At 36.2% G+C, this 11,658-nt stretch overlaps 1 protein-coding gene across 1 annotated transcript; it reads right to left on the minus strand.

Annotated features, from left to right (window-relative positions):
- Nucleotides 1–1,628: 1,628 nt before the first annotated feature.
- LOC111796613 (beta-glucosidase 18) lies at nt 1,629–8,243 on the minus strand. Its single transcript, XM_023679317.2, has 12 exons — nt 8,004–8,243; nt 7,858–7,924; nt 7,711–7,769; nt 7,567–7,642; nt 6,230–6,304; nt 6,047–6,134; nt 4,652–4,904; nt 4,367–4,482; nt 3,017–3,269; nt 2,823–2,925; nt 2,629–2,737; nt 1,629–1,920 (listed from the first exon to the last, which is right to left on the minus strand). Exons 1-12 carry the CDS (start codon nt 8,172–8,174, stop codon nt 1,692–1,694), a joined length of 1,599 nt encoding a protein of 532 aa, XP_023535085.2. The 5' UTR covers nt 8,175–8,243; the 3' UTR covers nt 1,629–1,691.
- Between the last annotated feature and the right edge of the window lie 3,415 nt (nt 8,244–11,658).

Raw genomic sequence — 11,658 nt, forward strand, 5'->3', positions numbered from 1 at the left:
TAGCTTTTGGTTGCTTGCACTCCATTAGGAATAATTAAATTAAGATTAAGTTCTAATTTGTAACAAAACTATAGAGTAAATGATATTTAAATAATATACTTTACTCAACAACTACATTTTTCTAATTATGTTAGATAAAATGTCACAATCATAAACGACAATCAAATTAATATGGTTTTTTTTTTTTGTTTCTTAAAAACATGTTTTTTTTTTTTCTAAAAATAACATTGTCATTTGACTTACCTGTGTATGAGTATAGATGTCCATTTTACTCGCACCGATTCGTCTCAAACGGAGAGGGAATTCACTGTTTAGACTGAAAGTGGAGAGGGAGTGGAGAACATTTTTTTTCTCTATTACACAAATGGGATCGGGGACGGGATTATATTCTCCGTCTCCATTCCCACCCCAAATCTCTGTCTTCACCTCGTTTATATATATATATATATTAAAAAAATAAAATAGTTAATTTCGAGACTCTAATTATAATATTTAAAGTAAAGATATTAAAGGCGGGATTCGAATATTAAATTTTGAATTTTAAAAAATTATATTAATTTATTAAAAAAAAATTTAGCGTATAGATTATATTGTAAAATGAAAAGTTTTAAATAACTCTTTTTAAAAAAGAATAATAAACGAGAAAATATAGAGATTAAATTTTTACTAATTTTAATGACTTATTTTTTAAATTTTAATGGGTAGAAATACCTATTTTATCCATCATGAACAGGGAGGAAATTCCCCGTTCAATTACAGAATGGGGAACGAGTGGGAAACATTTTTTCCATTAGATAAATGGGGTCGAGGAAAAATTTATACTCCCCGTCCCCCACCCAATTAGATAAATGGGAAACTTTTTTTTTTTTTTTTTTTTTAAGGGACTGAATTGAAACTTCTGTCATGAATTGAACGGTTATTTATGAACTTCAAAAGCACGGACAAAATGGGTATTTTAGAGCGTAAGAATGTAGCTCATATTAGCTGGCTTATAGTGACAAATAGTCTCTATGATGGTTACATTATACCCAAATTTAGAAGGCCCCATTAACACATTATAGTAAACACTTTGTTTTTGTTTTATATATAATGACATGAAATTGTACCAACCTTCATTTATGGTATTCCTAATTTTGAGCTTTTTTTTTTTAATATATTAAAAAAATTAACTTTTATAGACGCGTAATTAATAGATTTTAGAATACCCTTTATCCCGAATTTGGAATTCGGATTCGGTATCTCTCTGTCCCGACATTCCCTTACATCTATTCTCAGGAGGTCGCCCAACATAGAATTGCTTGAGTTACTATGATCGAGCCACTGATAAATAAGGTGCACTTTCTCTTAACCCTTTTGAATCAAATTCGGATTTGGGATCTCTATGTGTCCCGACATTCCCTTACATCTATTCTCAGGATTGTCCTCTTTGGGTTTTCTCTTTCGAGCTTCCCTCAAAGCTTTAAAATATGTCTGTTAGGGGAAGGTTTCCACACCTTATAAATGATGGGACATCACAAGCCTGTTAGAAAATGATTATTATACTTTTTGTTTTATTGTTTCATTAATAAACTAATTAGTGACAACCAAAGCTAGCTGGCTTTGATTTGAAGCATCAAATATCCATACAATATTAATAATTTTTTTTACCTTATTATTTAAAATAAAGTTGTTACATTAATATTACATTAATATTACATGAGGGAATCAAAGGCATTTGTATTCAATATGGATGAAGATTTAGCTACTGCTTGTGGATGTCCGCCGAGAAAGGAAGCAAACCACTGGGCCGACATTTTGGGCCGACGCTCAAGTGTCTGTCGGTCCACATACAAAAGCCCAAACCTCGTACCGTACCCATCGGCCCATTCGAAGTTGTCCATTAACGACCATGCAAAATACCCTCTCACGTCAGCACCATTCCTGTCGTAAAAAAAAAATAATAAAAATAATTATAATCTAATGTAAGTATTACATTATTTCATTTCTTTTTTGTCCGACACGTTTTAGGTTGGTTGGGTTGATGACTTGAATAGAGTTCACAATGTATGAAATCCCACGTGGGTAACGAAATATTTATTATAAGGATATAGAAACCTCTCCCTAGTAGACGCGTTTTAAAATTGTGAGACTTATAACGATATGTAACGGGTCAAAACGGACAATGTCTGTTAGTAGTGGGTTTGGATATAGTTTTGGGTCGGGTCATTGAGTTATTCATTTTTTTTAATTATTTTTAAAAAAATCTATTTATTCTTGATACATGTCATATTAATAACTAAAATCTCATAAAATTCAAATATCAAATATTTACAAACACAATAGATCACTTTCTTCTGTTATAAATGTTAATTATTTTTAATCTTCGTAGCAATTTTAAAAGTAGAATAAAGTTGGGTTGTGAACCCTATTTCTGGTTGGTCGGGTTGACCCAATTAAAAAAAGTTTTGACTCACGAACCAAATCAAATTTTTGGTTTTCTAAATACTCAACCTGGGTCATCGGATCATATGAACAACCCTACCGAAATTTAATAAAAATAGAACATATTTTAGATATCTATATATAGCGAAATCTAGATGAAAAACATAACAGGGTTGTATGAAGAAGGTAAATAGGTTGTTTATTTACCTCATTGCTTTAGCCAAGGAAGCGAGGTAGTTCTTGTGGTAATTGACTCGTTTCGTGTCATTTACCATGTCTTCAACGTTGTTACCGTCACTAGACGGTGCAGAATAACCTTAAAAAAAACAAAATTTTCAATATCGTAAAACCTAAATTAAAAATTTAAATCATACCCATGTGATAAACTTAGCTCAACTTACCATTTTCAGTGACAAAAATGGGCTTGTCGGGATACCTTTGTTTGATATAATTAATGATTTTTTCCAAACCTCTTGGAACAACGAAGAATCTGTCAACGCCAGTCTGTCATGTAAAAAGGGTAACTTTATCATTTGCACACTCACATGTTATATTTATAGATAAACACGAGAAGATAAGGGGGGAAAGAGCATACTGGGTCACCAATGGAAACACCGTCCCGGTAGCCGGTGGTGTCGAGGAAGCCTTTAATTGGACGATTTGCATCGTCGGAGCAGATAGAATGAAGGCAGTCCTTTGTGTAAAGTGTGGTGTAATGGTTCACATAAATGTAGTCCAAACTTCCCTTTAGAACCTTTTTCTCTGCTTTTGAGAAGCGTGGAAGTTGGCTTCCTAATATTGCTTGCATTTCCTTTGGATAATCTCCGTACACGATCGGATCGTATACCCTGTTCATGTTTTTGTTCACTAAATTTAGTCGACTATAGCATATTTTGTGATATCCCACGTTAGTTGGGGAGGAGGAGGAAAGTCTAAAGTGGACAATATTTGCTAGTGGTGGGTCTGGGCCGTTACAAATGGTATAAGAGCCCAGATATTGGGCAATATGCCAGCGAGGAAGTTGTTCCCCGAAGGGGGTAGACACGAGGCAGTGTGCCAGTAAAAACAATGGCCCTCAAGGGGTGGATTTGGGGGTGGTCCCAAATTGATTGGAGAAAGGAATGAGTGTCAGTGAGGACGTTGGACGCTGGGCCCTAAAGGAGGTGGACTTGGTGGTGGTCCCACATCGATTGGAGAAAGGAACGAGTGTCAGCAGGAACGCTGGACGCTGGGCCCTGAAAGAGAGTGGACAATATCCCACATTGGTTGGAGAGGAGAAAGAAACACCCTTCTATCGCTGGCCCCAAAGGGGGTAGACACGAGGCAGTGTGCCAGTAAGGACGCTGACCTCGAAGGAGGGTGGATTTGGTGGTGGTCCTACATTGATTGGAAAAAGGAACGAGTATCAGTGAGGACGCTGGATGCTGGGCCCTGAAGGGGGGTGGACAATATCCCACATTGGTTGGGGAGGAGAACGAAACACCCTTATATCGCAGGCCCCGAAGGGGATAGGCACAAGGTGGTGTGCCAATAAGGATGCTGGGCCCGAAGGAGGTAGATTTGGTGATGGTCTCACATCGATTAGAGAAAAGAAGAGTGTCAGTGAGGACGTTGGATGGTGGGTCCCGAAGGAGTGGACAATATCCCACATTAGTTAGGGAGGAGAACGAAACACCCTTTATAAGGGTGTGGAAACCTTACGCGTTTTAACTGGACGCTGGACGCGTTTTAACCTTAAGCGTTTTAGGTGGATTGTGATATCTCACATTGGTTGGGGAGGAGAACAAAACACCCTTTAAAGGGTGTGGAAACCTTATACCTTCAAGCCCGAAAGGGAATATCCAAAGATCAAAATAGAACAATATCGGCTAGCAGTGAGACTGACCCGTTGGATATTTAGACACAATTGTATATGAAATGAAAAGGACAAACAAAAAGAACTGACCAAGCAAAGTTGAAAATCAAGGCTCTGTCCGCAGCTTGTCTGTCGAATTCATTGTCGGTGAATGGTTCATACATGTGTCCAAATGCCACTAATCCTATGGATCCGCCTTGTTTGCCCTACAAATAAGGTTTATATATATATATATATATAATAATAATAATAAATTAATGAATCTTATAATTTTATAACTGTTTTAACTAATCCTAAGCTCGAATTTAATAAAATTACTACAATTTTTTAAAAACATATTATGAATAAAAGGAGAGGATATAAGAAGAATGCTACTTGAAAATGGGTGCGATAAAGTCGAACCGCCTTGGCATGGGCAAGCAACATGTTGTGCATCACGATGAGAGGCTCGATATCGGAGTTGCCAACCGAGCAATTTCCAAAAGGTGGTGAGCAGTGAGCCGGTGGATAAACTCCTTTTATATAAGCCATTAATACCACCAAATTTGGCTCGTTTATGGTCATCCAATGCTTCACTCTATCTCCGAACTCTTCGAAACATATTCGTGCAAAATACACAAAATCTTCCCTAAAACAATAAACCATTGGGTTGTCCCCATTATGTTAGTTGAGGTGTTCATGGGTTGGGTCGGGTCCGGTTGTGTTATGTTTTAGACCCAACACAACAATTTAAATTATTTTTAAGAATAGTTCGAGAAATATAAAAAAATAAATAAATAAATAAACAAAATTAAATGAAATCAAATAAACGCAAGCACCGACAACCATATCATAAGCAAAAATATATGTTTTAAAATTAACAATAAATGAGTTGGTTCAATTCAACCCAATCTAATCTTAGGGTGTAACAACTCAAGTTCATCGCTAGTAGATATTGTCCGCTTTGGAGCATTACGTGTCCCTGTCAACCTCACAGTTTCAAAACGCATCTACTAGGGAGAGGTTTCCATGTCATTATAAGGAATGTTTCGTTCCCCTCTCCAACTAATGTAGGATCTCACAATCTACTCTCTTGGGGTCCAGCGTCCCGCTGACACATCGCTTCGTTTTGGCTCTGATACCATTTCTAATAGCCCAAGCCCACCGCCAGTAGATATTGTCTACTTTGGAGAGTTACGTATTGCCATCAACCTCACAGTTTTAAAACGCGTCTACTATACAAAGGTTTCCACACCATTATAAGAAATGTTTCGTTCCTCTCTCTAACTAATGTGGGATCTCACAATCCACCTCTTGGGGTCCAACGTCCTTGCTGACACGCAGCTTAGTGTCTACGAGGAGAGTTACGTATTTCCATCAACCTCACAGTTTTAAAACGCGTCTACTATAGAGAGGTTTCCACACAATTATAAGGAATGTTTTGTTCCCTTCTCCAACTAATGTGGGATCTCACAATCCACCTCTTTGGGTCCAGCGTCCAAGCACATCGCTAGTAGATATTGTCCGCATTGACTCGTTACGTATCCCTATCAGCCTCCCTTTTAAAACGCGTCTACTACAGAGAGATTTCCACACCATTATAAAGAATGTTTCGTTCCCTCTCCAACCAACGTAAGATCTCACATACGGAAACCCACGAACCTACTCAACCCATAAAATTTTTCATTCATCCGATCCAATCTAACCAAAATAAATTCATAACCCAACCCGAATCCACCGAATTTTTCTAGCCATCGAGTATTAAAATAGACAAAAAGGAGGAGAAATTACTGCATTTGAGAGCTCATCCAACTTCCATATCTTTTGTCCAGTTCATCAGGTAGGTCATGATGGTGAATGGTCACAAAAGGCTCTATGCCTGCCCAAATTCATAATTATAGATAAATTAAAGCTAAAATTGTAATTTACCCTAAAAAAAGGGGTAAAAGTAACAAAAGGAAATAGGAGAGGTACCTCTTAGCAACAAATGATCAATTACTTTATTGTAGAAAGAGATCCCTCTTCTGTTGATTTTACCAAATCGTCCTCCTATATTATTATTATTATTATTATTATTATTACAAAATTAAATTATTAATATAATCTTTCAATAATTAAGATTATGATTGCATTCCAAATATTTTAATATATTATTATATATATATAAAATCTTTGAGATAGATTGCATTTCCAAACAATAATAATAAATAAATAAATAAATAAAGATTATGATTCGTTTAAAAAGCATATATTAATTTTTTATTTATTTGGTAAGGCACATTCCTCACATTAAATAATAGTCAAATGTAGACTTTATTGTATTTAATTATTATTGCTAATTGTCATTTTCTTCTTAAGAAATAAACAAATGCTAACGTCAATAAATTAGAAAATAAATATTAACCTAATTTCTTTTTTAAAAAATAATAATTTTGTTAACCAATTAAATAGAGGATTAAATTATAATTTTTTTTTAATTTTCATTTTATTAAAAAAATTAAAATATCCAAGAAAAAAACAAAACATCCGTTGAGAAGAGTGAGGAGACCTTTTCTTAGCAGATGATTTTTAAAAACTTGGGAAGCCCGCACAGCCCAGATAGAACAATAGTGAGTTTGGGCTGTTACAAATGATATCAGAGCTAGACACTGGGGGCGATGTGTGAGTGAAGAGGCTGAGCCCATGGGTGGATTGTGAGATTCCAGATCGGTTGGGGAGGGGAACGAAAAACCCTTTAGAAGGGTATGGAAACCTCTTCCTAGCCTATGTGTTTTTCACAGATAGGACAATAGTGGATTTGGGCTATTATAAATGATATCAGAACTAGACATCGGGCAATGTGTGAGTGAAGAGGCTGAGCCCAGGGGTGGATTGTGAGATTCCACGTCGGTTGGGGAAGAGAACGAAAAACCCTTTAGAAGGGTATGGAAACCTCTTCCTAGTAGATGTGTTTTTACAGGACAATAGTGGGTTTGGGTCGTTATAAATGATATCAGAGCTAGACACCGAGCGATGTGTGAGTGAAGAGGCTGAGCCCAGGGGTGAATTGTGAGATTCCAAGTCGGTTGGGGAGAAAAACGAAAAACCCTTTAGAAGGGTATGGAAACATCTTCCTACTAAATGCGTTTTAAAAACTTTGAAAGGAAGTCAGAGAGGGCAAGCACAAACAAGACAATATCTGCTAGCTATGAGCTTGGGCTGTTACACCACAAGGCGACGAGAGCTCCGGTGATCGGAAAAGGAGGGGAAGTCAATCCGGTTTTTGAAATTTTTTACACTAATTGGGTAATTTGAAAAGGAAGGGAGCTTACTTGGCAAAATTCGGGTCCAGGAAATGGAGAAGCGATAAGCATTCATCCCCATGGAATGCATCAGCTCAATATCTTCCTGCAAATCAAACCCAAGCTCATCTCAATCGAAGCTCCGGTGACCGGAAAATGAGTAAAACAGAGTACCAGAAACCGGTGGTAGTGATCGTCGGCGACATCTCCGGTATCGTTGTTCTTAATTTTTCCTGCAAAATTCCGAATCATAACGGAAGTTATACGCAAATCGGGGAAGTGGGTTTTGATGGGAAAGTGAAATTAGAAAGTGGGTAAGACCTGGAATGTGGGAAAACGCATCCCAGTTGCTCGTTCCCCTTCCATCTTCAAGAAAAGCTCCTTCGATCTGTACAATAAAGTGCCCTAAAAGCTTCAAAACCAGAAATGGAAACGAAGAAGATGAAGAAGATGAAGGAAATCAGTGCCTGGTACGAAGAAGTGGCAGTTCCGAACAAGAAATGGTCTGGAAAATCTGATCTTTTGATTTCTTGTTGTTGTTGTTCTTCATTTTGGGCGAAACTCTGAGCTGAAGGATGCGAGGCAAGGCAAAGGATGAACAGAAGAGATGAGCAAAATGGAAGGATTTTGGTGCCCATTATGACCGTTTCAAACTTTGGGGCACCCGATTGGCAAATCAAAATCACAAGCTTCTCCTCAAATAAGCAAAAGAAAAAAGAAAAAAAAATAATTATACTATATTGTTCACTCTCAACTTTCTCAAAATGCCTCAAATACTGTATGGCTTAAAATTGAATCCTCCGCGTCTGTTTTCGTGACACTAGGGTGGTTGATTCAACCTCGATACTGTGTCTCGATCTTAGCTTGCGTGCCTCCTTTTTGTGAGTGAGGGAGGAATCTTATGTTGACCCTTTCAACATTGTCCCCAAAGACGATGCTCTCGACGCGACCCCAGGTCAAGCGGGACTACTCGCTGAGTTTAAGCATATCAATAAGCGGAAGAAAAGAAACTTACCAGGATTCCCTTAGTAACGGCGAGCAAACCGAAAAGAACCCAGCTTGAGAATCAGGCACTCTCGGCATTCGAATTGTAGTCTGGAGAAGTGTCCTCATCAACAGACCGGACACAAGTCCCCTGAAAGGAGACACTAGAGAGGGTGAGAGCCTCGTTGCGCTCAGACCCTTTCGCACCACAAGGCATTGTTAACGAGACAGATAATATTCCTTATCATAAATGCATCATAATTTCTTAAATTAGCCAACGTAGGACATGAGAACTAAAAATATAGGTGGGTATTTTTTAAAAGTGGTTTATAAAAGTTGCAATCTCCCGAGACAGTTTGAATTTTTGATCGTATTTCAAAAAAAAATTATTTAAATGTTTTATTTTATTGAAATAAAAATATGTTTGTTAATTATGATTGATATTTTATAATTAATAAATAAATAATATCAATAATAAGAAAATTTATTAAAAATGAATTTAAGAATTTTATTAAAAAAGCAAACCAGTGGGCCGAAAGTTTGGGCCGACGCTGAAGGGTATGCAGGTCCATATACAAAAGCCCAAACCTTATGTTGTACCCATCGATCCACTCCAAGTTATCCATTAAGGACCCTACAAAGTTTGGGTATCGCTGTCAACCTCACGATTTTAACTGGCGATATATAACGTGTCAAAGCAGATAATATGTGCTAACGGTGGGTTTGAGCTATTACGAATGGTATTAGGTCCAGTCACCGAACGGGCACTAGTCGGAGTAGGACTAGACCTTCTTCATAGTAGACGCGTTTTAAAATCGTGAAGCTGATGACAATACGTAGCGGGAAAAACAGACAATATCTATTAGCGATGGGCTTGAGCTGTTACAAATTTAGATGAACGAAGTCCTTACCGAGCAAAATAAGGTAGACGAGTATACCATTGAAGATTTGTATGACTTCCTCGATCTCGAATAGTATATGAGTAGAGCGAGAGCAATGAACCCTGATCACCGAAACTCAAAAAAAGGCCTATTCCAATTGCTTACCAATTGATATGATAGTTGTATTGGTCCACCATGAACTTCACATCAAATGGGTACCCCTACAATCCAAAGGGTACTACCCCTATATTTGTTATAGCTCTAGTGCCTATAAATCATAAATTTTTTTTGTATCGAATAGGTTCGAGAAGCTAAAAAATGAGGGGGCATGGGAGAGGTCGGACAAAACATGCGTTGCACGTGGGTACGGGGGTGGACGAAGAGAGATGATTTAATGCAATTATAGTCCAATCCCAAACTCCAAACCAAACCACGCATGCCCTTACATCATGTTTTGAATTCTGACGTTCGTAATATATTTTAATGTAATATAGTTGGTTTGGAGTTTAGAGTCGAAAAGTTTAAAACGGGTATGATTGATGTTCGTAAAGAAGTTGTAACCTAAACATATCAGTTGGAGAAGGGAACGAAGTATTCTTTACAAGAGTGTGGAATCCTGTCCTTAATAGACGCATTTTAAAACTGTGAGACTGACGACGATATATAACGGATCAAAACGAACAATTGGGTCATGTTTATAAAAAGTACTTTTCGACCGGTTTGCTTGATTAATTAATCGATAAAAATGCGGTGGATAAACACGAGATTTTTTTTATTCTTTTTATTATATTTATGGGAAAAAAAAAGGCAATTTCTTGTGGCCTTAAAGTCCATGGAATATATCTCAATGTCCAAATCAAATGAAGATGGCATCCACCCATCTCTTTGATTTTGTTATTTTGGATCTAATTCTTTTATTTCCAAGTCCTTCCAATTTTGCTTATTTCATCTCCATAATCATTTCAATTTTTGTTTATTTCTTTAATATGACCCCGATAACCTAATCAACTCGGACTACTATAGGTTAAAAAATTCAAATGATTTACAGGTTGACATTTTCTTGTCGAGTCAACCCGACCAACCTGAAAATAGGATTATAATTCAACCCAATTCTACCCTACTTGTAAGATTATAACGAAGATTAAGAATATTTGACGTTTGTGATCAACGTTAGTGATACGTTGTGACCTGTGAATGTTTGATATTTGAGATTTTAGTTATTAATGTAACATGTACGATGAATATTCTTGTTGAGTCAACCCGACCAACCTGAAAATAGGATTATAATTCAACCCAACTCTACCCTACTTGTAAGATTATAACGAAGATTAAGAATATTTGACGTTTGTTATCTATGTTAGTGATACGTTGTGACCTGTGAATGTTTGATATTTGAGATTTTAGTTATTAATGTAACATGTACGATGGATAAGTAGAATTTTTTAAAAATAATTTTTTTTAAAAAAACAATCTGACAACCTAACCCAACCAGAAAATAGAGGGTTTATTTGGGTTGGGTTTCAATCTCTATTAGGGTTGATCGAGTCACCAACCTAACCAACTCGAAATTTCGAGCTGATTTAAAGATTTTATAAATCCAATTCAACCCAATATTTGGTCCGATAGTTTATCGAAGGTTAAATTAGGAAAATATTAAAAAAAAAAAAAAAAAAAAAAAAAGCTTAAACTTCATTTTCTAAGATAAAATGGTTACATTTCATTTTTGGATGATAAGTCAAATTTTGTGGGCCTAAAAGGATTCAAACATATGCACCATACAACATTTTAAATCTTTAATAATTGATGTTACTTCTAAATGGAATGATTCCCTCCACTTAAAATAATTATAATATTAATTTAACTGAAACTCGAACACGGTTTCGATTCAGTAGCATTTTCGTCAATAAAATTTTAATCTCGACATTGAAATTTGAGTTCCATAGTATCGTCAATTTAACGTTAGTTCTAAAAATGATAATGGGTCAACGACCAACCTAAATTATTATGAAAATTAAGAATATTTACTCGAGAAAAAAAAAAGCTTTTTATATATATTTTAAAAATATTAATTTCATAATATTCATCCCGACCTCATTTATCTAACAGGGAGACATATCTCCCCATTTCGTTAGGATGGAGCCGCACGGGTTAAATGGACATCTCTCTTATCGTTCCTATCTATTCTTCGGTCCTTTAATTTAATGTCTTATTCATTTAATTACGTTCGAATCGGTAAATATAATTAAATAATATAAAC

This window comes from Cucurbita pepo, chromosome 6 (assembly GCF_057944985.1).
Source record: "Cucurbita pepo subsp. pepo isolate OVF chromosome 6, ASM5794498v1, whole genome shotgun sequence".
NCBI lineage: Eukaryota > Viridiplantae > Streptophyta > Magnoliopsida > Cucurbitales > Cucurbitaceae > Cucurbita > Cucurbita pepo.

Bases quoted from the DNA above. Each gene is read 5' to 3' on its own strand.
- LOC111796613 (XM_023679317.2), bottom strand. From the start codon at position 8,174: ATGGGCACCAAAATCCTTCCATTTTGCTCATCTCTTCTGTTCATCCTT. The intron at 7,643-7,710 runs GTACTCTGTTTT...TTTGATTTGCAG, and splicing joins ATCACTACCACCGGTTTCTG to GAAGATATTGAGCTGATGCA. The intron at 6,135-6,229 runs GTACCTCTCCTA...GAATTTGGGCAG, and splicing joins TGATCATTTGTTGCTAAGAG to GCATAGAGCCTTTTGTGACC.